Genomic DNA, 23,142 nt, shown 5'->3' with positions numbered 1-23,142 from the left:
TGTTGAGCATCCTTTCATGTGTATGTTGCCAATCTGTATATCTTCTATGGAGAAATGTCTGTTTAGGTCTTCCGCACATTTTTGGATTAGTTGTTTGTTTTTTTGATATTAGGCTGACTACATGAACTGCTTGTATATTTTGGAGATTAATGCTTTGTCAGTTGCTTCGTTAGCAAATATTTTCTCCCATTCTGATGGTTGTCTTTTCATCTTGTTTATGGTTTCCTTTGCTGTGCAAAAGCTTTTAAGTTTCATTAAGTCCCCTTTGTTTATTTTTGTTTTTATTTCCATTTCTCTAGGACTTGGGTCAAAAAGGATCTTGCTGTGATTTATGTCATAGAGTGTTCTGCCTATGTTTTCCTCTAAGAGTTTTAGAGTGTCTGGCCTTACATTTAGGTCTTTAATCCATTTTGAGTTTACTTTTGTGTATGGTATTAGGAAGTGTTCTAATTTCATTCTTTTACATATAGCTGTCCAGTATTCCCAGCACCACTTATTGAAGAGGCTGTCTTTTCTCCGTTGTATATTCTTGTCTCCTTTATCAAAGATAAGGTGACCATATGTGTATGGGTTTATCTCTGGGCTTTCTATCCTGTTCCATTGATCTATATTTCTGATTTTGTGCCAGTACCATAGTGTCTTGATTACTGTAGCTTTGTAGTATAGTCTGAAGTCAGGGAGCCTGATTCCTCCAGCTGCATTTTTCTTTCTCAAGATTGATTTGGCTATTCGGGATCTTTTGTGTTTTCATACAAATTGTGAAATTTTTTGTTCTAGTTCTGTGAAAAATACCATTGGTAGTTTGATAGGGATTGCATTGAATCTGTAAGTTGCTTTGGGTAATAGAGTCATTTTCACAATGTTGATTCTTCCAGCCCAAGAACATGATATATCTCTCCATCTGTTTGTATCATCTCTAAGTTTTTTTTTCAGTGTCTTACAGTTTTCTGCACACAGGTCTTTTGTCTCCTTATATAGGTTTATTCCTAAGTATTTTATTCTTTTTGTTGCAGTGGTAAATTGGAGTATTTCCTTAATTTCTCTTTCAGATTTTTCATCATTAGTGTGTATAAATGCAAGAGATTTCTGTGCATTAATTTTGTATCCTGCTACTTTACCAAATTCATTGATTAGCTCTAGTAGTTTTATGGTAGCATCATTAGGATTCTCTAAGTATACTATCATGTGATCTGCAAACAGTGACAGTTTTACTTCCTCTTTTCCTATTTGGATTCCTTTTATTTCTTTTTCTTCTCTAATGGCTGTGACTAAAACTTCCAAAACTATGTTGAATAATAGTGGTGAGATTGAGCAACCTTGTCTTGTTCCTAATCTTAGTGGAAATGGTTTCAGTGTTTCACCATTGAGAACGACGTTGGCTGTGGGTTTGTCATATATGGCCTTTATCATGTTGAGGTAAGTTCCCTCTATGCCTACGTTCTGGAGGGTTTTTATCATAACTGGGTGTTGAATTTTGTCGAAAGCTTTTTCTGCATCTATTGAGATGATCATATGGTTTTTCTCCTTCAGTTTTTTAATATGGTGTAGCACATTGATTGATTTGTGTATATTGAAGAATCCTTGCATTCCTGGGATAAACCCCACTTGATATAGTGTATGATCCTTTTTATGTGCTGTTGGATTCTGTTTGCTAGTATTTTGGTGAGGATTTTCACATCTATGTTCAGCATTGATATTGGCCTGTCGTTTTCTTGTGACATCATTGTCTGGTTTTTGTATCAGGGTGATGGTGGCCTCATAGAATGAGTTTGGAAGTGTTCCTCCCTCTGCTATATTTTGGAAGAGTTTGAGGATAGGTGTTCACTCTTCTTTAAATGTTTGATAGAATTTGCCTGTGAAGCCATCTGGTCCTGGGCTTTTGTTTGTCGGATGATTTTTAATCACAGTCTCAATTTCAGTGATTGTGATTTGTCAGTTTATATTTTCTATTTCTTCCTGGTTCAGTCTCGGAAGGTTGTGCTTTTCTAAGAATTTGTTCATTTCTTCCAGGTTGTCGATTTTATTGGCATATGGTTGCTTGTAGTAATCTCTCATGATCCATTGCATTTCTGCAGTGTCAGTTGTTACTTCTCCTTTTTCATTTCTAGTTCTATTATTTTGAGTCTTCTCCCTTTTTTGCTTGATGAGTCTGGCTAATGGTTTATCAATTTTGTTTATCTTCTCAAAGAACCAGCATTTAGTTTTATTGATCTTCTCTCTTGTTTCCTTTATTTCTTTTTCATTTACTTCTGATCTGATCATTATGATTTCTTTCCTTCTGCTAACTTTGGGGTTTTTTTGTTATTCTTTCTCTAAATGCTTTAGGTGTAAGTTTAGGCTGTTTATTTCAGACTTTCCTTGTTTCTTGAGGTAGGATTCTATTGCTATAAACTTCCCTCTAAGAACTGCTTTCGCTGCATCCCATAGGTTTTGGGTCGTCGTGTTTTCATTGTCATTTGTTTCTAGGTGTTTTTTTATTTCCTCTTTGATTTCTTCAGTGATCTCTTGGTTATTTAGTAGTGTATTGTTTAGCATCCATGTGTTTGTATTTTTTACAGATTTTTTTCCTGTAATTGATATGTAGTCTCATAGCGTTGTGGTCAGAAAAGATTCTTGATAAGACTTCAATTTTCTTAAATTTCCCAAGGCTTGATTTGTGATTCAAGATATGATCTATCCTGGAGAATATTCCATGAGACTTGAAAAGAATGTGTATTCTATTGTTTTTGGATAGAATGTCCTGGAAATATCAATTAAGTCCATTTTATTTAATGTATCATTTAAAGCTTGTGTTTCTTTCTTTATTTTCGTTTTGGATGATCTGTCCATTGGTGAAATTGGGGTGTTAAAGTCTCTTACTATGATTGTGTTACTGTCGATTTCCCCTTTTATGGCTGTTAGCATTTGCCTTATGTATTGAGGTGCTCCTATGTTGGGTGCATAAATATTTCAATTGTTATATCTTCTTCTTTGATTGATCCCTTGATCATTATGTAGTGTCCTTCTTTGTGTCTTGTAATAGTCTTTATTTTAGTCTATTTTGTCTGATATGAGAATTGCTACTCCAGCTTTGTTTTGATTTCCATTTTCATGTAATATCTTTTTCCATCCCCTCACTTTCAGTCTGTATGTGTCCCTAGGTCTGAAGTGGGTCTCTTGTAGACCGCATATATACAGGTCTTGTTTTTGTATCCATTCAGCCAGTCTATGTCTTTTGCTTGGAGCATTTAATCCATTTACATTTAAGGTAGTTATCGATACGTATGTTCCTATTACCATTTTCTTAATTGTTTTGGGTTTGTTACTGTAGGTCTTTTCCTTCTCTTGTGTTTCTTGCCTATAGCAGTTCCTTTAGCATTTGTTGTAAAGTTGGTTTGATGGTGCTGAATTCTCTGAGCTTTTGCTTGTCTATAAAGATTTTGTTTCTCCATGGAATCTGAATGAGATCCTTGCTGGGTTGAGTAATCTTGGTTGTAATTTTTTCCCTTTCATCACTTTAAATATGTCCTGCCACTCCCTTCTGGCTTGCAGAGTTTCTGCTAAAAGGTCAGCTGTTAACCTTATGGGAATTCTCTTGTATGTTATTTGTTTCTTTTCCCTTGCTGCTTTTAATATTTTTTCTTTGTATTTAATTTTTGATAGTTTGATTAATATGTGTGTTGGCCTGTTTCTCCTTGGATTTATCCTGTATGGGACTCTCTGTCCTTCCTGGATTTGATTGACTATTTCCTTTCCCATATTAAGGAAGTTTTCAACTGTAGTCTCTTCAAATATTTTCTCAGTCCCTTTCTTTTCCTCTTCTTCTTCTGGGACACCTATAATTCGAATGTTGGTGCATTTAGTGTTGTCCCAGACATCTGTGAGCCTCTCCTCAATTCTTTTCATTCTTTTTTCTTTATTCTGATCCATGGTAGTTATTTCCACTATTTTATCTTCCAGGTCACTTATCCGTTCTTCTGCCTCAGTTATTCTGCTATTGTTTCCTTCCAGAGAATTTTAAATTTCATTTATTTTGTTGTTCGTCATTGTTTGTTTGCTCTTTAGTTCTTCTAGGTCCTTGTTAAACGTTTCTTGTATTTTCTCCATTCTATTTCCAAGATTTTGGATCATCTTTAGTATCATTACTGTGAATTCTTTTTCAGGTCGACTGACTGTTTTCTCTTCATTTATTTGGTCTGGTAGTTTTTTACCTTGCTCTTTCATGTGCTGTGTATTTCTCTGTCTTCTCATTTTGCATAACTTACTGTGTTTGGGGTCTCCTTTTTGCAGGCTACAGGTTCGTAGTTCCCATTGTTTTTGGTGTCTGCTCCCAGTGGGTAAGGTTTTTCAGTGGGTTGTGTAGGCTTCCTGGTGGAGCAGACTGGTACCTGTGTTCTGGTAGATGAGTCTGGACCTTGTCTTTCTGGTGGGGAGGACTGTGTCCAGTGGTGTGTTTTGGCATGTCTGTGAACTTATTTTGATTTTAGGCAGCCTTTCTGCTAATGGGTAGGGTTGTGTTCCTATCTTGCTAGTTTTTTGGCATAGGGTGTCCAGCACTGGAGCTTGCTGGTCATTGAGTGGAGCTAGGTCTTAGCGTCGAGATGGCGATCACTGGGAGCACTCTCACTGATTGATATTACGTGTAGCCGGGAGGTCTCTGGTTGTCCAATGTCCTGAACTGGGCTGTCCCACCTCACACCCGGCCTCACACCCGGCCAGAGCACCAAGACCCTGTCATTCACACAGGTCAGAAGAAAAGTGGGGGGAAAAAAAAATGAAAGAAAGAAAAAAATAAAATATTTTAAGTTATTAAAATAAAAAATAAGAAAATATTATTAAAACTAAAAAAGTAATAAAGAAAAAAGAGAGAAAGAAGAGAGTTACCAAATCAATAAACAAATCCACCAAGGGTAACAAGCACTAAAATGTATAGTAAAAAAAAAAAAAAAAAAAAAAACACATTGTTTTGGTATTTAAATGGTTGCTGTAGTATATATAGTATATTTCTTTAACTTATCACAGTCTACCTTCAATTGTTATTATATTATTTCATGCATAGAATAAGACCTATCAATATTATATGTCATTTCTCCTCTCTTGGGCTTTAAGCTATCATTGTCAAATATTTTATTTATAAATTTTTTATAAACACCGAAAAACATAGCTATTGTCTTTTTGTAAAACAGTCCAGATACGTTCAAATAATAAAGAATATGTCTTATTCATCATTATAGTTACTATTTCTGGTGTTCATTCTATTTTGTAGACACATATATCTACCTGTTAATATTTTCCTTTTCTTCTGTGATATTCTTTATTTCTTATCATGTGGGTGTGCTGCTGTTAAGTTCTTTCAGCTTTTAATATTTGAAATCATCTCTATTTCACCTTTTTTTTTAAAAGGATATTTTCACTGGGTATAGAATTTTATTTTGAAAAGTTCTAAATTTTCTTTCAGAAATTTCAAGTCGTTGCTCCATTGTATTCTCAATTGCTTATTTCGAATGAGAATTCTTCTGCCATCCTAGTATTCATTCTTCTGTACAGAAATATGTCTTTTCTCTCTGGATGCTTTTAACATTTTTCACTTTTTTCCTGGTTTTGAAAAATGTGATAATGTTGAGCCTTGGTGTAGTTGTCTTCATGTTACTTGTGCTTGAGGTTTTGGAGGGTGAGGGTGGGAATCTGTGGATTTATAGTTTTCGGGAAATTTGGAATATTTTCACCCATTATATTTTCAAATATTCCCTCCCCTTTCTTCAGAGACTCCAATCACACAATTGTCCACTGTGTCTTTTCTACTTTTTGAATATCTGGTATACAGTTATAACTGTCTTAATGCACTGTTCTGCCAATTCTGTCATCTGTGTCAATTCTGTATTGGTTTTAGTTGTTTGACTTCCTCATTTTTGGCTGTGTTTTGTCACTTCTTTGCATGTCTAAAAATCTTTGATTGTATGTTGGATGTCATTAATTTTCCCTTGTTTGTGGATTTTTGTATTTTTATAAATATTCTTGAATTTGGTTCTGAAATGCAGTTATGTTACTTGGAATCAGATTTATACTTTTATTTCTTGATAAAATGATGAAAATCATTTGTTAGGCAAATGTAAAATAGTGCTCAATCTATGGCTAATTATTCTCTAGTGAAGCAAGGCTCCCTGAATTCTCTACTCAGTGTCCCAAGAGCTTTTCTAATTTTGTTGGTAAGAACAGGCACTATTCCTGTTCCATATGAATGCTAGGCATTGTTTCCTTTAGTTATTGCAGGTGGTTCTTTCTTGGCCTGGAATAGTTGCCTCACACACATGCACTACCGATCAGTATGCTGAAATTTTGAAGGGCTCCCTCTGCAGATCTCTGGGGGGATTCCTTTGCATAGTCTTGAGCACTCGGCATGGGCCAAGCCAAGACTGTGGCTAGAGGTCTTCCAGTTTTCTGTGTTCCTTAAAAGTATTTTAACTTTGCTGACTTCCTCAACACAGCAGTTCTCCATCCCACTCCCCAATCTATCTTAACTTTTCCTGTGTGCTTCCAAAGCATCCATCTTGTGTCCATTCCTGTTAAGAAGCTCAATACTATCTTATAAAAGTATCTGTTCATTTGTCTGTCTCCCTTGAGGGAAAAATAGTTGATTTGTACATTTCTATATCCCTAGTACATAGTAGGAGTTAACAGTATTTGCTGTTGGATGAATGAGACCAAATTCTCAATCATTTCTGTAACTCAGATAGAGGAGTACAGTATTGGAATCTGAAAGGCTAATGAAAGAAACAGGTATACCTGGAAGTTTCAAACAAGATTCCAATAATGAGATTCAAGTATCAGATATTGTGAGTAAATGAATCAGCTTCCTCTCCTTGGCGGTTCAGGTTTTATATACTAGTAATATCAAATATTAAATAAATATATTGTATTTTATGTTCAGAAGTAATTGAGAGTTAAAAAAAAAAAATCCCTCTCCTCTTTACCAAAGTAACCATGGTCTTTCTTTGATGCAGTTGAACTGCATTCTCTGTGGGCTCCTAAATTATGTTGTATGATTTCCAAAAGGTCTTTGCTCATAAGATAAGCCTTAACCCCAAGAACTAGATTATTCTGCACATGGGGGCTGAGGAAATGTGAGTAGAAGAGTAGTAGAAATATGAATTTTTTATAAGCCTTTCTGTCTTCTGACCAAGGCTATCCTTTAAGGTTAGACCTTGTGCTGTTATCAGCTCTAGAGAATTGTTGATCCTTTTTTTTTTTTTTTTCTGATAACACGTGGGCCATAATTTTATTTTTTGAAATCTCCTGGTTTTTAAAAGGCTCTGAAGCTTTTGTCAAAAACCGAGTTCAGGTTGACTCTACTCTTCTCCCTGTGGCTGTTTCTAGTTCTGTGAAACGCTTGTTCTTTGTGCTCAGAATATTCTCTCTTTGAAAGAATACTCTGCCTCTTTCCTTAAATACTTAGCCTGGAAGCAGTTATTTGGCTATCATCTCCCCTGAGTATGTTCCCTTTCAAGAAGGAATCTAATGATTGTTAAAGGTCTTGGCACTTGTTCTATGGGGGGTGGGGGGTGGGAAATAGTCTACTACAACGTTATTATCTCACTTGATAGCTATGTAGTTTTTGCCATTCCTGGAAAACATGTTTTTATACTTGATTTGGGAAATAAAAGCGATTAAATGGACACAGATTTCAGGTAGTTTAAAGTCACTTTATATGGGTTAAGAAAGGCTAATATTCAAACATACTCTTAAATCAGGATTAAGACCCAAACTTCAAGATGCTCATTTGATTGTGGCTGTTTCTCAATTTGTTCAATATCATTAGGTGAGCTTAGTGACAGATTCTGAAGTAGAAATCTGAACAGGTAATGAGTAACATCCAATCATGTAAGCCAATTGTTTTAGAGAAAAGATTAATTAAAAGAAGTGGTAACTAAATTTAAATCAAGCAAGGCCAAGCCTCTATCCTGAGTTTAAACCCCTGACCCATTTTTTTCTGCCTGGATACAATATAGAAATTTGAATTGGATAAATATCTCCACCAGAAAAAAAATGAGTTAAGAATTGCATTTAGAGCTTTGAACTAAATCTTTTCACAATAACAGATGTTCTTTACTGAAACAAGCTCATTTCACCCAGTGTATTTAATCACACCAATTTTCAGGAATGAGAGTAAATATGTTTTATAAGTGAGAGGGCTGGGGACAGTGCATGGAGGAAAGTGCATCCCATAACTTCCTCTCCCTTTATACACATTTATATATTGCACACTTTCCCCATTTATGTTTTCACAGGCACGCAGATGATTGCAAATACATACCCAGGGTGGTCCTTGTCAGGACTGGGGTCCAACTTTGCAGCACATTTCTGCAGTGACTGTGACAAGCTTTGATAAATAACCCAGTTGACAACTAAATTTATCTTGGAGCAGAGAATAGAATTGATGGAGAAGGTGCTTTTTCTCTCCCTATCCAAAAATTCACCTTTATACCCAGGACAAAGTTTAAAAAGGAAACTTTTGGATGGAAAAAGATATATTACTTATTCATAGTGTCCTTTCTGTTTGTCTTCTTTTGTCCACAGAGACTGAAAGAATTAAAGCAACGTGAATTTGCTAGAAATGTAGCTTCCAAGTCATGGAAAGATGAAAAGAAACAAGAAAAAGCACTTAAGCGACTTCATCAGCTGGCTGAGTTAAGGCAACAGTCTGAATGGTAAGAATTAAAGGTGCCTAAGATGGTTCAAAACTCTCTTCAACTTCTGGGGAAATTTCAGTGATAAATTTACTTGGTTCACTATAACAATGTAAACAAATTATAATAAATCAACAGATATATCTGAAGGCAAATGTTCCTAATAGTTAAAAGTCTATAAATTAATGACTTTGACATCTGGGTTTTTTCTTTCTCAATATTGTTAATGTGTTCTTTAATGAAATGATCCAAGAATGATTCTAATATACTAGCATTTGTTCTATCCAAGTGATTTATATGGATCTATATATCTCTTTCTAATTATTTTGAGTTTTGTAATATTAATTTTGAAAACCATAAATAGCAATGCATCTTTTTGGGGAGGAACTAAATCTTCTGTGCATTCTTCTGCACACACCTGAAACTAGAATAAATGGAACTATCATTGTCTGGATGACAAACAAGATGTAATTAATGCAGTTAAATTTACCACATAGTGCCATTTAAGTTGATAATTGTAACAAGCATTATACTAATACATTCTTGTAGCTGAAAAATAGAAGTTTTACATGAGCTTAGAACTGCTGAATGTTTTGAAGTGAGGAGATTGTTACCTGGAACTCAATTACATTTGCAGATTGTGATTTGTGTTCATATGAATCATAATTTAGAACACTAATTAGCTAATTAATGTAGTTGACAGCATCCTGGTGAATTGTAACACTTATAGCTGTGTGCCAGAATTTAAACTCCTATTGTTTAAATGAAAAACAATATACAGGTCTTCCCTGGTGGTACAGTGGTTAAGAATCCGCCTGCCAATGCAGGGGACACGGATTCGAGCCCTGGTCCAGGAAGATCCCACATGCCGCAGAGTAACTAAGCCCGTGTGCCACAACTACTGAGCCTGTGCTCTAGAGCCCGTGAGCCACAACTACTGAACCTGCATGCCACAAGTACTGAAGCCCATTCGCCTAGAGCCCATGCTCTGCAACAAGAAAGCCACCGCAATGAGAAGCCTGCACACCACAACGAAGAGTAGTCCCTGCTCACCACAACTAGAGAAAGCCCACATGCAGCAACGAAGGCCCAAAGTAGCCATAAATAAATAAATAAATAAATAAATAAATAAATAAATAAATTTATAAAAAAAGAAAAAGAAAAACGATATACCATAAGCTTGGGAGTGAACAACTCAATTATATTAGCATAAAATATTAGACCTCATATTTACTTTTAAGAAAATATTTATTTTTTAGGATCAATTATGAGTAAAAACACAGTATTCAGCCTTCAAATATTCATGTATATGCACCACTGTCTTAGAGTAATTTAATTTGCTTATAAAAATACAAGATAATCAAATTAAAAATAAATGAGAAATTTGGTATAAAGAAAAAATAAAGGTTGGAAGACCATGTGTCCAGAGGTGAGGTTAATACAAAAATGCATGCTCTTAGGGAGCATACGATCATAGAAACAGGACACATAACTGATACCGAACTTTTCACTTGCCAACACAATGAGGATCTTAAAATATGTTATTCAAACACATTGTCAATAAGATATCAGACAGCCCTTGTCAAAACAGGACTTAGAAGGAAAAGTCTAATGGTTATTAGGTGGCATGCAGGAGAAAACTGAGGGAAGATGTTAATTCCCAGCTGATTAATTATGAGGTACAAAAAAACTGAAAAAACAAGACAAGCCTCGCTATAGAGATACACCCTTTAGATAGGTTCTTTAAGGCCACGCAACAGAAAATCTGAGTAGCCTTAATGTAATTTTGGTTCTTCTGTTACTCTGCAAGTTGTCACACTTTGACATTTCTCCTTACTCATTCTGTATTTTCTTTTGGAAGAAATAGACAAAAGATCAGAGGAGCCTTTATGGTGATGATGCTTTCATTTAGAAGTTCTAAGTTTGTAGATCTACCCATGAAGTGTCTTCCAAAGTAAAAGAAATTAAAAGATATACTCTACTGGGGTTGAGCTGCCCTTTAAAAATCTTATCAATTAAACAGACACAAACCTAGCCATATCCTCTATAGAGTAGGTAGGCTCTCTAGGACCCAATCTGATCATATTGTTAGGGAAATGATGGGTATTCAGCTTTCCAGATACATAACTTGGAACTAGGCAAATTATTTCGTTCATTTTCTATTACCTTCCATCTGCCCTCCAGGCAATTGTTCTCTCTGATTAAGTAACCTCATGGCCTAAGGGAAGTCACTTAATAACATTATTAAATATTTTCACTTTGGCAGCTGAATTGACAAGTGAAAAAAAAATCACCCGGGTTACTTCTCCCTTGGAAAACCTTTGTCCTTTATTCTCATAATGAGGGCTTCTGAGTAAGATGCTACAGATAACAAGAAGGTTCTTCCATGGCCCTCTGGAGAAGAGAGGTGAATTTGCTGGTAGTAAGAATATTTGAATCAGACTGATGAAAAAAATGGTGGCAGAAAACTGTTAATGGATCTTGAAAAGGGCAGTCAACCTTGGTCAGCTCTTGGGTAGATCAACCCAACATGGTTCCTCAGCAAAACTAGTTCTTTTATTGGGGGAGGAGAGAGATTCACTCTGTTTGTAAACTTCTACTATGTGTAAGTCTAAGTATAGTGCACTTTGATATGGACATTTTTTCAAATTTTAAAAATTGTAGGACCATTGATTCTGAGAATATAAAGTTCTTTACATAAGAGCTGGATAATGTGGGACATTAGGAAATTACATCACTTAAAGAAATCATGTTATTTTGATGTGTTTTGTTTCCTGTTTGGAAAGGGTACTTCTTGAACAGGAGAGAATTAAATTGTGCATATGCTGAGTTACCAAGAACTGGAAGTTGAGGGGAACTATTGGAGTGGACAATCCATTAATAAGAACTAAAGAGCTAACTAATGTCATTTTAAAATTATAAATAAAAATAATTATGTAAAAAAATGCAGAAATAAACTAAATGTTCTATAGGAGACAGTGAAATCATAAATGAGGGTATGACTATGAAGATTAAACCTTTAACTTTATGATGTCATAAGGCATAAACTTGAATTAAAATAATAGAATTTTAAATACCACAAAGATAGAAAACTAGGATTTTAAAAAATAATAAAAGTAAATTAGATTTAAAATAGGGGTAGGGCCTTCCCTGGCGGTCCAGTGGTTAAGACTTTTCACTTCCAATGCAGGGGGCTCGGGTTTGATCCCTGGTCAGGGAACTAAGATCCCACATGCCTTGCGGTGTGGCAAAAAAAAAAAAAAAATTAAAATAGGGGAAATTAAAGTTTACAAAGCAATGAGATAAAAGTTTAAAACATAAAAAGAGGTATAAAATATTAATAATGAGGATAAAATGTTAAACTTGTGAAAAAATATAATCATAAGTGTATATTGAACTATAAGGTGAGAACAAGAATAAGGACAAAGAGAGCAAAATGTAATACAAAAACAATAAGAGCAAAGAGGTTTAAAAATATTTGAAAGAATATAAAAGGAAGAAGCTTACACATATTAGAAAGATAAATGGTAAAGGAAACAACAATACAGGAAAGAATGTTTAGACTAACATAAATCAAAGCAAGAAAATGCACAAAACAGTGCCAGAATAATACGCAAAAATATTATATTATTAAGGGAAAAAATGGAATATAAAAATAGTCAAATATCTGCATCATAATGGAATCAGAAAGGGTAGAGTGATGATATACATACACCAGACTTTTGAAATAATTTTTGCTAAGTGTAGTGCAGATAATATCAGATTGAAGTTCCTAGAGAAGGTAACTTAATACAGATGTATTACTCCTACTTACTGCAAAGTAATGGAAAATATGGAAAGAATCTTTTTGGCACTGAGGCAAAATTCAGTGCTGCAGATGTTTCTAAACCTCGTCCTTCTATCCCCAGGCTACAGGCACCTTTTCAAAAGACCAGTAACTATAGTAAACCTCTATGCTTCCTATTTCTCTTTATGTTTGAAAGAAATAACCAGTATTCTGTATACCATCTTAGAGTATTTCCATTTTTCATATTAAATATGCCTAAACACCCTCTCTAAAGAATGTAAAAAATGATTCAAAAAAGAAGATTAATGTGATAAATAAGAGAAAAGCTTTCATTATGAAATAGTTACTGTAAGGAGCAGACACTTTAAAATTTTTTCTGAAATTAGTTTTCCACAAGATTCAAAGGAACACAACAGCTCTAAAGCTACAGACATTATTAGTTCATGGAGAGAGGACAATCTGAAATTATTAAGGACTGGTGGCTAAAATTATTGTTTGTAAATTAAAATTTGTATGGGTATAGTGAACAACAGATTGGACACTGTAAAATATTGAATCCATAAAACAGAAATTAAAAACAAAATTTTTTTTCTGAACTAGAACAGAAGACTAAAAATACTAGACTACTAATATAAGTAGTAAGACCAAAAGATATATTCATGAGAGCAAATAAACTTAACTTATAAAGTCCAGGATAAGAAACTAGGAGAGGGAAGAAGAAATAATCAGAGACGTCAGAGAAGAAAATGTATCTGAGCTGAAGAAAGTTGAATTGAAAGTGTCCAGAAATACTGGCAAAAATTAACCAAAAGAAATCAATTTGTAACTATGGCCTGGTATATTATGTGTATATATATATACATAATTTGTTGTATGTAATAAATATAACAAAATACATTATATATAAATAAAAAGGAAAATTTACAAAACCATATAAATACATGAGCAGATCTGTTTCAGTATGAATAAAAGGAGGCTAGTTAAATATGTCTCTGTAATAGTAAACATATAAAGACAGTGAAGCAATGTACATGAAATTTGGTGGACAAAAGGAATGTGACACCAGAGTTCTATGACAGTTGGCTGAATAGTTAAGTAAAGGCAATAAGAAAGAATTTCTCAGATGGAGGGCTAGGAAAGGACTCCTCCCCATTAGAATTTAAGCTACATATGGAAAAGATATCAGTTGTTTTAGTACTGTTTACTCAAGCAATAAATGACTGCATAAAAGTGAAGTAAAATTTGAAAATAGAAAAAGGCCAACAAAACACATCCAAGAATGTGAAAAAAAAGGAAAAGAAAGCCAACTCAAAGCAAACAAGCAAAGCAACCCAGCTCAACGCAAGAAAAAGGAAAAGAAAGCCAACTCAAAATGATGTGATTTGTATTGCTTTCCCTCCAATAAGATTTGTTTTGTCGTAGGGGTTTCACAGATAGAACATTAGAGGCAATTTTAATCTGAAGAGTTTCATCTCTTGTATGTATGGCTCTTTCCAGTTTTCTGACTGAATTAAGCTCAATAGAATGAATAATCTTTAAAAATCTGTTAAAAGATAAAACATATATGCAAAAAAAAGATAGAAGAAAAATATTTTGGTGAGTAAGAAGCTAAAAAAAAGGATTTCAGACTAATTGAAGATATTGAGATGGCATGTAAATGTGTATTACTTTCTTATAATTGATCAAATTAATGACAAATCATAAAGAAAGAACTAAGCATCCTGTTTCAAAAGGAAACAAACATGAAAGAATTTTAAGACTGAGGAAACAAAAATTATAGAATGCTAGAACTTTAAACAAAAAAAGCAAATAAAAGAGATAAGTTTATGCTTTGGAAGTGACTTTTAATTCCATTTTATTTTCTATTTAGGTGAAGGCACTGATTGGAGAACTCTTTGCAAAATAATGTTAAATCTGCATTCCAAAGAATTAGTAGGTTCTGGAGGACATAATGTGATGTAAATGTGATAGTTTATTTTCTTTTGCAGCACTAGCATAAGATATTCATCTGCTATTGCTTTTTGCTAATTTCAAAAGAATCCACTTAAGAGATGCATTTTAGAAATCACCACTATAAAACATAGATATACTGAGTTATATAAGCATAGTGAAATTGTTACATTACAATAGACATAGTTCATAAATAGTATCAGAACCCATCATCAAACACTATAAAATGTTCACATATAGGTAAGATTTCAAATCTGATGTCTTAATCATTTAAATATTTATTCTATTTACAGTGTTTCTGGAAATGGACCAGCATACAAAGCCCCCAGGGTAGCTATAGAAAAGCAACTCCAGCAAGGAATTTTCCCAGTTAAGAGTGGCAGAAAGGTATCGTGCATGAAGAATGCTCTTCTCCTTAAAGGAAAGAATCTCTCCAGAAGCATTTCCGATAAACAGCGGTCCACCACACCAAATCAACACCAGTTACAAACGGACAGACGTTTGTTTGGAAATCGGGTACCACAAACATCCTCAAATCTTAGCAATGCAAATCACAGGACAGGAGTGTCATTTTCTTTTTCCAAAAAAGTGCATCTAAAATTAGAATCTTCAGCATCAGTTTTCAGTGAGAACACAGAAGAAACCCATGATTGTAACAAGTCACCCATCTATAAAACAAAACAAACCGCAGAGAAATGCATGTGCTGCAGGTTTGCAAATGAAGATACACACCTCACTAAGGAAAAAGATAGAAACATCTTATCAAGCCATCTGGAAAGTATTTTGCACAATACCTTCTCCATAAGTTCTGAAATTTTGCAAGACAGAAATGACTCTGTTGATGAAACACTAGAAGATTCGATTGGCATTCATGCTTCATTCAGTAAATCTAACATTCATCTTTCAGATGTGGATTTTACTCCTTCCAGCAGAGCAAAGGAAACTAGAAATACACTGAAGAACACTTCAGAAAACCTCAATAATCACTCATGCCAAGCAAATGTTTCCTCCAGCCCACCAAACATTTACAAGCACAGTGATGCCAGGATATTTGAATGTTTGGATGAGCTTCCATCAATAGAGCCAAGTGAACAAAGCAGTACAGTTCATCTGAATCCCAACTCCAGAAAGGAGAAGAAAGAAAAATCATTAGATAAAACAGAAAGAGTTAACAGAAATGTACAAAGTCTTGTAAGAGAGGCATATCCGCGTGATGTGAAGTCCAAACCACTGCCTTATCTCCACGTACAAAGCAAGGATGGCCATACCACTCTCCAATGGCCTACAGAACTGCTTCTCTTTACAAAAACAGAGCCCTGTATCTCTTATGGATGCAACCCATTATATTTTGATTTTAAGCTTTCTCGAAACACAAAGGATAGCCATGATCCAGAGGACTTAAAAACAGAATTGCTGAAAGGGCCCTCAGAAGTGAAGACTACAATGGAAAACCAAGTCTCAGGTTTAATTAAAGACCAACAAACACTGATCCAAGAAGATAATCAGTCTCTGAAACCAAAGATGATGATAGCTAATCCAGATTGGGAAAATTTCCAGAGAAAATATAATTTGGGCTACAACAATTCTGAGCCCAGCGCGAGTGAACATAATTTTAGTGCAAGCGATTTGGAAATGAAAAATCCTGAAGTGCCTGCTTACCTTGATATCTCTCTAAAGAACTGTGTAAGAAAGAATAATAATAGTGATAATGAACTTAAAGAACCTTCAAGGGCCCATTGGCAAAGCTGCCAGAGGGTAATTCTAAGTGATGCAAATGAGGGCCTATCTTTCTCTCCTTATATCTCTAGGACTAAAAAACATAAACTGATTTCCTGTGATCCTCATTTGGATTTTGAAGATGGAAATAAATTCACCTGGAATTCTAGTCCTTACACAGTAAGGGGCCGCAGTGACCATGGGAAGGACTTCAGTGTAATTTTGAATAGTAACCACATCAGGATGACCAGCAGGGTTTCTGGATGTGGAAAAGCAAGTTACAAGAGAAGTTCTCCAAAGGTGTCTCTGAATACATGTTCTAGCCCTTCAGACACATCCCCTGGCAGTACATCCAGCTTGAGAAGTACTTGTTCAAAGCATAGGTCCAGTGGTCATGGCAGAGGTAATTTGCTCTACTTTTGTAAAAGAGAACACAACTCAGTTGAAAGGCACAAACGGAAACGCCGCAAGCACAGCTGTCTCTTCTTATCTGATGAGCTAGCAAAGAGTGATTGCCCACAGTCTGCAACCCAGAGTGACAGGGGCTGCAAGTTGTGGGAATCAGTTAAAAATGAAAAATATTCAAAACATGGTTATGGCCACTGCAGAGAAAAATATAAACTGGGCGAAAATCAACAATTTTCAGGGCCAAAATCCAAGAGAATCACCCATTGTGATTCTAGCTCACGGTTTTCTTGTGCTGGAAACAGTGAAAACCCACCTAATTGCCAGGGACCTCAGCACAGCAGATTGGGCTCTTACTCAAGAGAGAAAATGTATTACTTAAATCAAAGTGAAAGAAGTCAACAGTCTTTGGACAGCCCTCATATTTGTGATCTGGAAAAAGTAAAACCCATGCAATGTAACTCTGGGACTATCAGCTGTCTTCTAAAGAACTGTTCAAGCAGCCCTTCAGAAACCACAGAGTTGAACACTGTAGAAGGAGAGAGGACTTCCCTGACAGCCAAAAGTCTTTTAGAAAGAGTACAAGCCAAGAAATGTCAGGAACAATCAACTCATTTTGAGGTCTCTTCAAACAGCTGTAAAAATGAATCAGAGGCTCCTTCACAAATCCAATGCGCAGTGCAATTTACACCACCAGGCTGTAACAGACCTGCATTGCCTTTGTCTGAAAAAATACAGAACACAAGTAGAAGAAGAAAGGATAAAGGCAGTGCAATGCAAAGAACTATTGACAAAGACAAAGTCAAAAATTCCCAGACAAATGATTTTACTGTTTTAGTAGACACTGATTGTGACGATCATCTTTCTAAAGGTATAATTCACGTAGTAGCAGAGTCTCAGTTACCAAACATGAAAAAGTATCCAACAACAAAAGAACAATCAAAATCATTAATTAGTGAAGTCCAACCTTTTATTCAAAGCTGTGACCCAGTACCAAAAGATTTCCCTGGTGCTTTCTCATCTAGTAGATATACTGGTGTTACTGATTCAATAGAGACCAAAGAGGACCAAATAAATCTAGACTTACAGGATGTAAGCATGCATATGAATCAGGTAGAGGGGAATATAAACTCTTATTATGACAGAACTATGCAGAAGCATAACAAAGTAGCAGATGACTTAGAAGTGTGTCATAAATCTCTCTCTCCCCCATTAATTCAACAGCCCATAACATTTTCTCCTGATGAAATAGATAAATATAAGCTCCTACAGCTACAAGCCCAGCAGCATATGCAGAAACAGCTCCTATCAAAGCATCTTCGAGTTGTGCCTGCTGCAGCGCCCACTGCCTTCTCTCCAGCCTCCGCTGTACAGACAGTTCCAGGTCACCAGCAGGCTTCTATCACCACCATCCACCACACGTTCCTGCAGCATTTTGTTTCTGCTTCCATAAATGCCCATAGCAGTCACCTCCCTATAGCTCATCTGCATCCTCTTTCCCAGCCACATTTTAATCCATTCACATTTTCACCTCTGACTCCAACCATCATCCCTGCACACCCCACTTTCTTAGCGGGTCATCCCCTGCACTTGGTCACTGCTACTCCCTGCCACCCATCTCACATAACACTTCAGCCCCTGCCCCCTGCAGCATTTATCCCCACATTGTTTGGCCCTCACTTCAACCCAGCCACAACTTCTATCATCCACTTGAATCCTTTAATTCAACCACTGTTTCAAGGTCAAGATCTTTGCCATCATTCTTGCTCCAGTCAGATGCAACCATTAAATGGAGTGAAAGAGGCCTTAAATATGTCAGCTCACTTGAACTAACAGGTGTTAAAGCCCCTCTTCTAGATAAATAAAACAAATTGTCACTACCTACAAAATGACGTATTTAAAGTGGTCTGATTATTATAAGATTTAAAATAGTGGTACCAATGCAAAATGTGACCAATATAGAAATATGAACTGAATTGCTGATATTGAAATACAAGCATTTTAAGGATTTCTTTTAATTTGCAAAAATAATTGGACAAATTTAAAGTAGTTTGATGGAAAGGTAGAGGGAAACGTGTTAAAGATATTTTTGAATGAGTTCTCACATAATGTTATAAAAAATAGAAAAAAGTTAGGCAGATCATTAATATCGCAAAGAAAATTAAATGAAACATAATATTCTATCTTCTAGGTGTTCGTTGAACGAGTGAACGAATGAATAAATGAATGCATATTTGGTTTTATTTATCAGGTAATAATAAAAGGTCAGTGAAAGAAAATAATGTGTTAAAAATTGTTCGTATGGTTCACTGTCGACTAACCTTTCAATCAATATAATGTTTCAACCAATATAAACTATATTTTCATAGGAAATAAGAGATGGCAAGAAATTTTCTGACTAATTCAGATTGAAAACTACTCTTCAATGCAAAACAGTCTTATGCAGATTGTATGGCTGAGTTTCTGTGGAAGATTGAATTAACTTCATTTCACACACTTCTATGTCAAGAGAATTTTGTAATTGTAAGAATCACCAACATCTAAAATTAATAATGTTTAATTTTTGTATAAGAAAACATATATAAGCTATCATTAGTATTTGATAATGCAAAATAAAAAAAATAAAGTATACTCAGAGTAATATTTTGTATATATTGGTCAAACTTTCAAATATTATTGGGGCTAAAATATTAAGTTTTCTTTATTCTCCTACTCAGAAATCTGTGTTCAGCCAACATATGTATAACTGGAGAGGTAAAACTTTGGAAATGTCAAAAATTTTACATGATATTTATTGAGAAAAATCTTAAAAGTGTTCAGTGTATTTTGTTCAATTTTACTAGATATTTATAAAATACCATGAATGATGATGAATAAAATAACCATTCCTATAATTTTGCAAATGATTTTAAACATTCATCCAAAATGTTTTCTGACCCACAGAATTTGCATTTCTTATATCTATATTTCTCAATGACCCTCTAGTTAAGTTTATTATTTTATATTCTTAAAAGAAAGAAAACTTGTGTGGCTGTACATTCCCCATGAGCATGGGTTTCAGAGAAAGTCAAATTAAACAAAAATAGAGGTAATCAGTCATCACCACTGTGTGTATGATGATGTAAACTCCTCTACCACTAGAAGATGAGAAGGATGGCTTATACAGACTTGGCTTCACAGGAATGAGAGCTGTACTTACTGAAGACCTACTGTGCACCAAGATAGGTTGAGCACTAGGCCCTCATTATCTCATTTAATCTTCACAAATGTATTGATATTTTGAGATCAGTATTATCATTCCTCTGTACAGATGAGGAAAATGAAGTTGAAAGGTTAAGTTCTTAACACTTGCAAACAGTAGGAAAGGACATCTTTGATGCTGGTGAGGGAGAGATGAAGAGAGAAGAGAGAGAGAGAGAGAGAATAAAGTGAATTAAAAACTTTAACATAAAGAAACAACGTAGTTTCCTAGATATCACCAGAAACTTGTGGGATGGAAATTTTGACTGGAGTATGGCAGTGAAAAAGCCTAGCTTATCTAAAAGGAATAGAAAAATGGAAGCAAGACATCAAATTGCAAGAAATTCTATACTTCTGTGGAACTCCATAAAAGTGATTATAAAAGAACATTGATAAACATTGAGTGAATTCAAAAAAAGTGAAATAAATGGAATATTTCTTATAAAAATAGATGATAAATGGCCTGGCACATAAAAGGAAAAGTAATGTGGATGACTGTTTCCTAAAACAGATTACAAAGTTGATGTAGCGCCAAGACAGAGTAATTATGGGAATTCACTAGAAGTCTTATTATGAAAAAGACAGCACCTGGTTAATATTTATAATTCTCTTGGTGACAATTTAATCTCTCAGAAGGTTAGAATAGAGAACCTCTACTGGGCACTTAATTTTGACTAACAAGGATAGATTGATATGAATTGATGGCATGGAAATGACTATCTTGTATTATCAGCAATGGAAATGTTCACTGGATATACTTACTGTCTTGAACTAAGGGAAAGCAGACTTCACCATTTAAATAAAAGATAACTTGTACTTCAGGGTAGGAAATTATAAAAGTTGTAGCATCACATGAGTAAAGCTACCATTACAAAAGATTCCAATGAGGCAGAAAAATGTAGTCCTTTAAACAATCCAATATAAACTGAATGAGGAAAACATTCAGAGTAATTGTTCAAGTACCATACATACATAAACAGTAAGACAATAGCTATGGATCAAAAATGAACAGAGATTAAGTTAATGCCTTTTAAATATCCCATTTATTGGGAAAATCAAAAGATTTTTTTTTGCTTCTGCATACTGCTAGGCAGATGATCTAATAACAACAACAACAATAATAATAAAGTAGTGTTACTTAAATCTGATTTTGTTTTGTTTTCTCTATTAAGGAGAAAGTTCTTCAAAGTGGAAATTATAGAACCAACATGGATAAGAATTTTGGAACATACAGAGAAAATTATTTCCTTGCCACTTCAAATAAGTTTGAATCTTCACATTTACAAGAATCTTACCATAGAATATTAAAATTTCCTAAAGAAGACCTCATGACATCAATCGTCCTTGAGAAATTAGGCAGACTGGAAGAGAAGTTAGAACAAGCATCTCTACTTTTATAAAAGGAGCAATATTTAATATAGGTATTACTGATTTAAAAGTTAGCATATTTATAGACAAAGTTTTAAGCAGAGTGTTTAATGAAGACGAAAAGACGATCATTAGTAACTCTAACAGGTATACTAAAAACAAATAGTACAAAAACAAAAGTATTTTCTTTTTCCTTTATTCACTTTATTTTCTTTCTCATTTAACAAGTATATATTAAGGGCCATGTGCTAGGCAGTAATCTAACTGTTGTTGATATAATAATAATCAAAACTAGAAATAATGCCATAATATAATTTAATTCTAATTGAGTCATGCAGACAAAAACCAGAATAGACAAGTGATATAATGCTATGCCAGATGATGATAAACACTACTGAGGAAAATAAATAAGGAAAAGTAGATAAAGGTGCTTGGGCAAGAGTAGCGGCTAAAGTACAATTTTAAATAGGGTAGTCAGAGGAAGCTTCGCTGTGAAAGTGATATTTCAGCAAAGACCTGCAGGAAGTGAGCATTCTAGGCTAAGAGAAGACCAGGTTTCAACAACTCGTTGGGTATGCTTGTCGTACTTAAAAGATAGTATGAGAACACTGTGCCTGGGAAAGAAGGTTTCAGAGACAGAATTACGGGAGATAAGGTCAGAGAAATAATTTTGGAGCAAAATCATGTGGGATCATGCCAACCGTTATAATGACTGGCTTCTACCGTGAGATGGAAACTATTGGATAACTTTAGCAGATGAGCAACATGATTCTTCTTAGATTTTACCAGGATCATTCAGCTATTGCATTGTGAATAATCACTAGGGGAGTGAAGATTGGAGTACGAAGGCCAATTAGTAGATTGAAATGTTTCAGGCAAGAGAATGCAGTGACTTGCTCAGTGATAGTCTAATGGAAATGTTGAGAAGTGGTGAGACTCTGGATTTATTTTGAAGGTAGGGCTGAGAAGATGTGCTTCATATTGGGCGTAAGGTATAAGGCAAAGAAAGGAATCAGAGGTGATATATCAGTACTTTTTGCACAAGCAACTAGGAGGATGGATTTACTGTTAACTGAAATACAGAATACTGTGGGAGGAACAGGAGAGGAGAGGAGGATTGGTTTAAATATTCTATTTGAGATGCCTGTTAAATATTGAAGTGGAGATATTGAGTTGGTAGTTGGAAATATGAATCTGAAGTTTGAGTAGAGGTGTGAAAAGAACAAATACTTTCAGGAATTATTAATGTATAGAAAGAATCTGAAGCCATTAGCCTGGGTAATACCAACAGGGGTAGGTAAGGTGGATAAAATGTTCAGAGACTGAGCCCTAGTTCACTCTGATTTTAAGAGTGGAAGTAGAAGGAACCATATATCCATTCTTTTTCAGATTTTTTTCCCATAAAAACGAGACCATGATGAACTTCCAAGTTTCATAGGAAAAAATCAGAACAATGTGTGCCTATAAGGCAAGTAAAGAAAGTGAATCAAAGAAGTAAGAGTGATCAACCCTGTCACATGTTGCTGAGTCAGGTAAGAAGAGGATAGAAAATTAAGTATTCTTTTAGTTACGTAGAGCTTGGTTGTTACCTTGACCAGAGACATTGTGGTGAAGTGGGCGGTTGGGGGCAAAAGATAGTAAAACGTGTGGGTATTTTATAGAGAGACATTTTATGATTCTTATAAATATCCTTATGGACAATAGTCAGTGCTATATGACAAACGTGCTTTTATTGCTAGTTAAACAACTATACCCCAAGAGTATTGAGACCTGGACTAATTTCAATTTCAAGGGAGGGTTGTAGATACTGGTTACAAGTCTTTGTGTTGTAGTCTGTTATATTCAGCATTTCATAAAACGTGGGCAAAATCATGGAAGACATGTCTAACAGATAGGAGGAAAACACAAACCCAAGAGGACCAGGAATGGAGTGAATGGCACAATACCATGTGAAAAAAATTCAAAAATCATAAAAATGGGACAAAGTTTGAAAGGTGAAATTTAGCATGAATA

The 23,142-nt window shown here is 34.9% G+C and overlaps 1 protein-coding gene across 1 annotated transcript; it reads left to right on the top strand.

The window, feature by feature from the left end:
- The first annotated feature begins 1,724 nt into the window (after window positions 1-1,724).
- ZNF804B (zinc finger protein 804B) lies at window positions 1,725-23,139 on the top strand. Its single transcript, XM_082471682.1, has 2 exons — window positions 1,725-8,684; window positions 14,694-23,139. Exon 2 carries the CDS (start codon window positions 14,797-14,799, stop codon window positions 18,352-18,354), a length of 3,558 nt encoding a protein of 1,185 aa, XP_082327808.1. The 5' UTR covers window positions 1,725-8,684; window positions 14,694-14,796; the 3' UTR covers window positions 18,355-23,139.
- Window positions 23,140-23,142: the final 3 nt, after the last annotated feature.

The sequence above is a fragment of the Balaenoptera physalus genome, assembly GCF_965194825.1.
Source record: "Balaenoptera physalus genome assembly, chromosome: 8".
NCBI classification, from domain to species: domain Eukaryota; kingdom Metazoa; phylum Chordata; class Mammalia; order Artiodactyla; family Balaenopteridae; genus Balaenoptera; species Balaenoptera physalus.
Note: the sequence above shows the minus strand (reverse complement) of the source record. Positions and strands in the feature narration are given on the sequence as shown.

Coding starts and splice junctions, on each gene's coding strand:
- ZNF804B (XM_082471682.1), top strand. CDS start 14,797: ATGAAGAATGCTCTTCTCCTTAAAGGAAAGAATCTCTCCAGAAGCATT.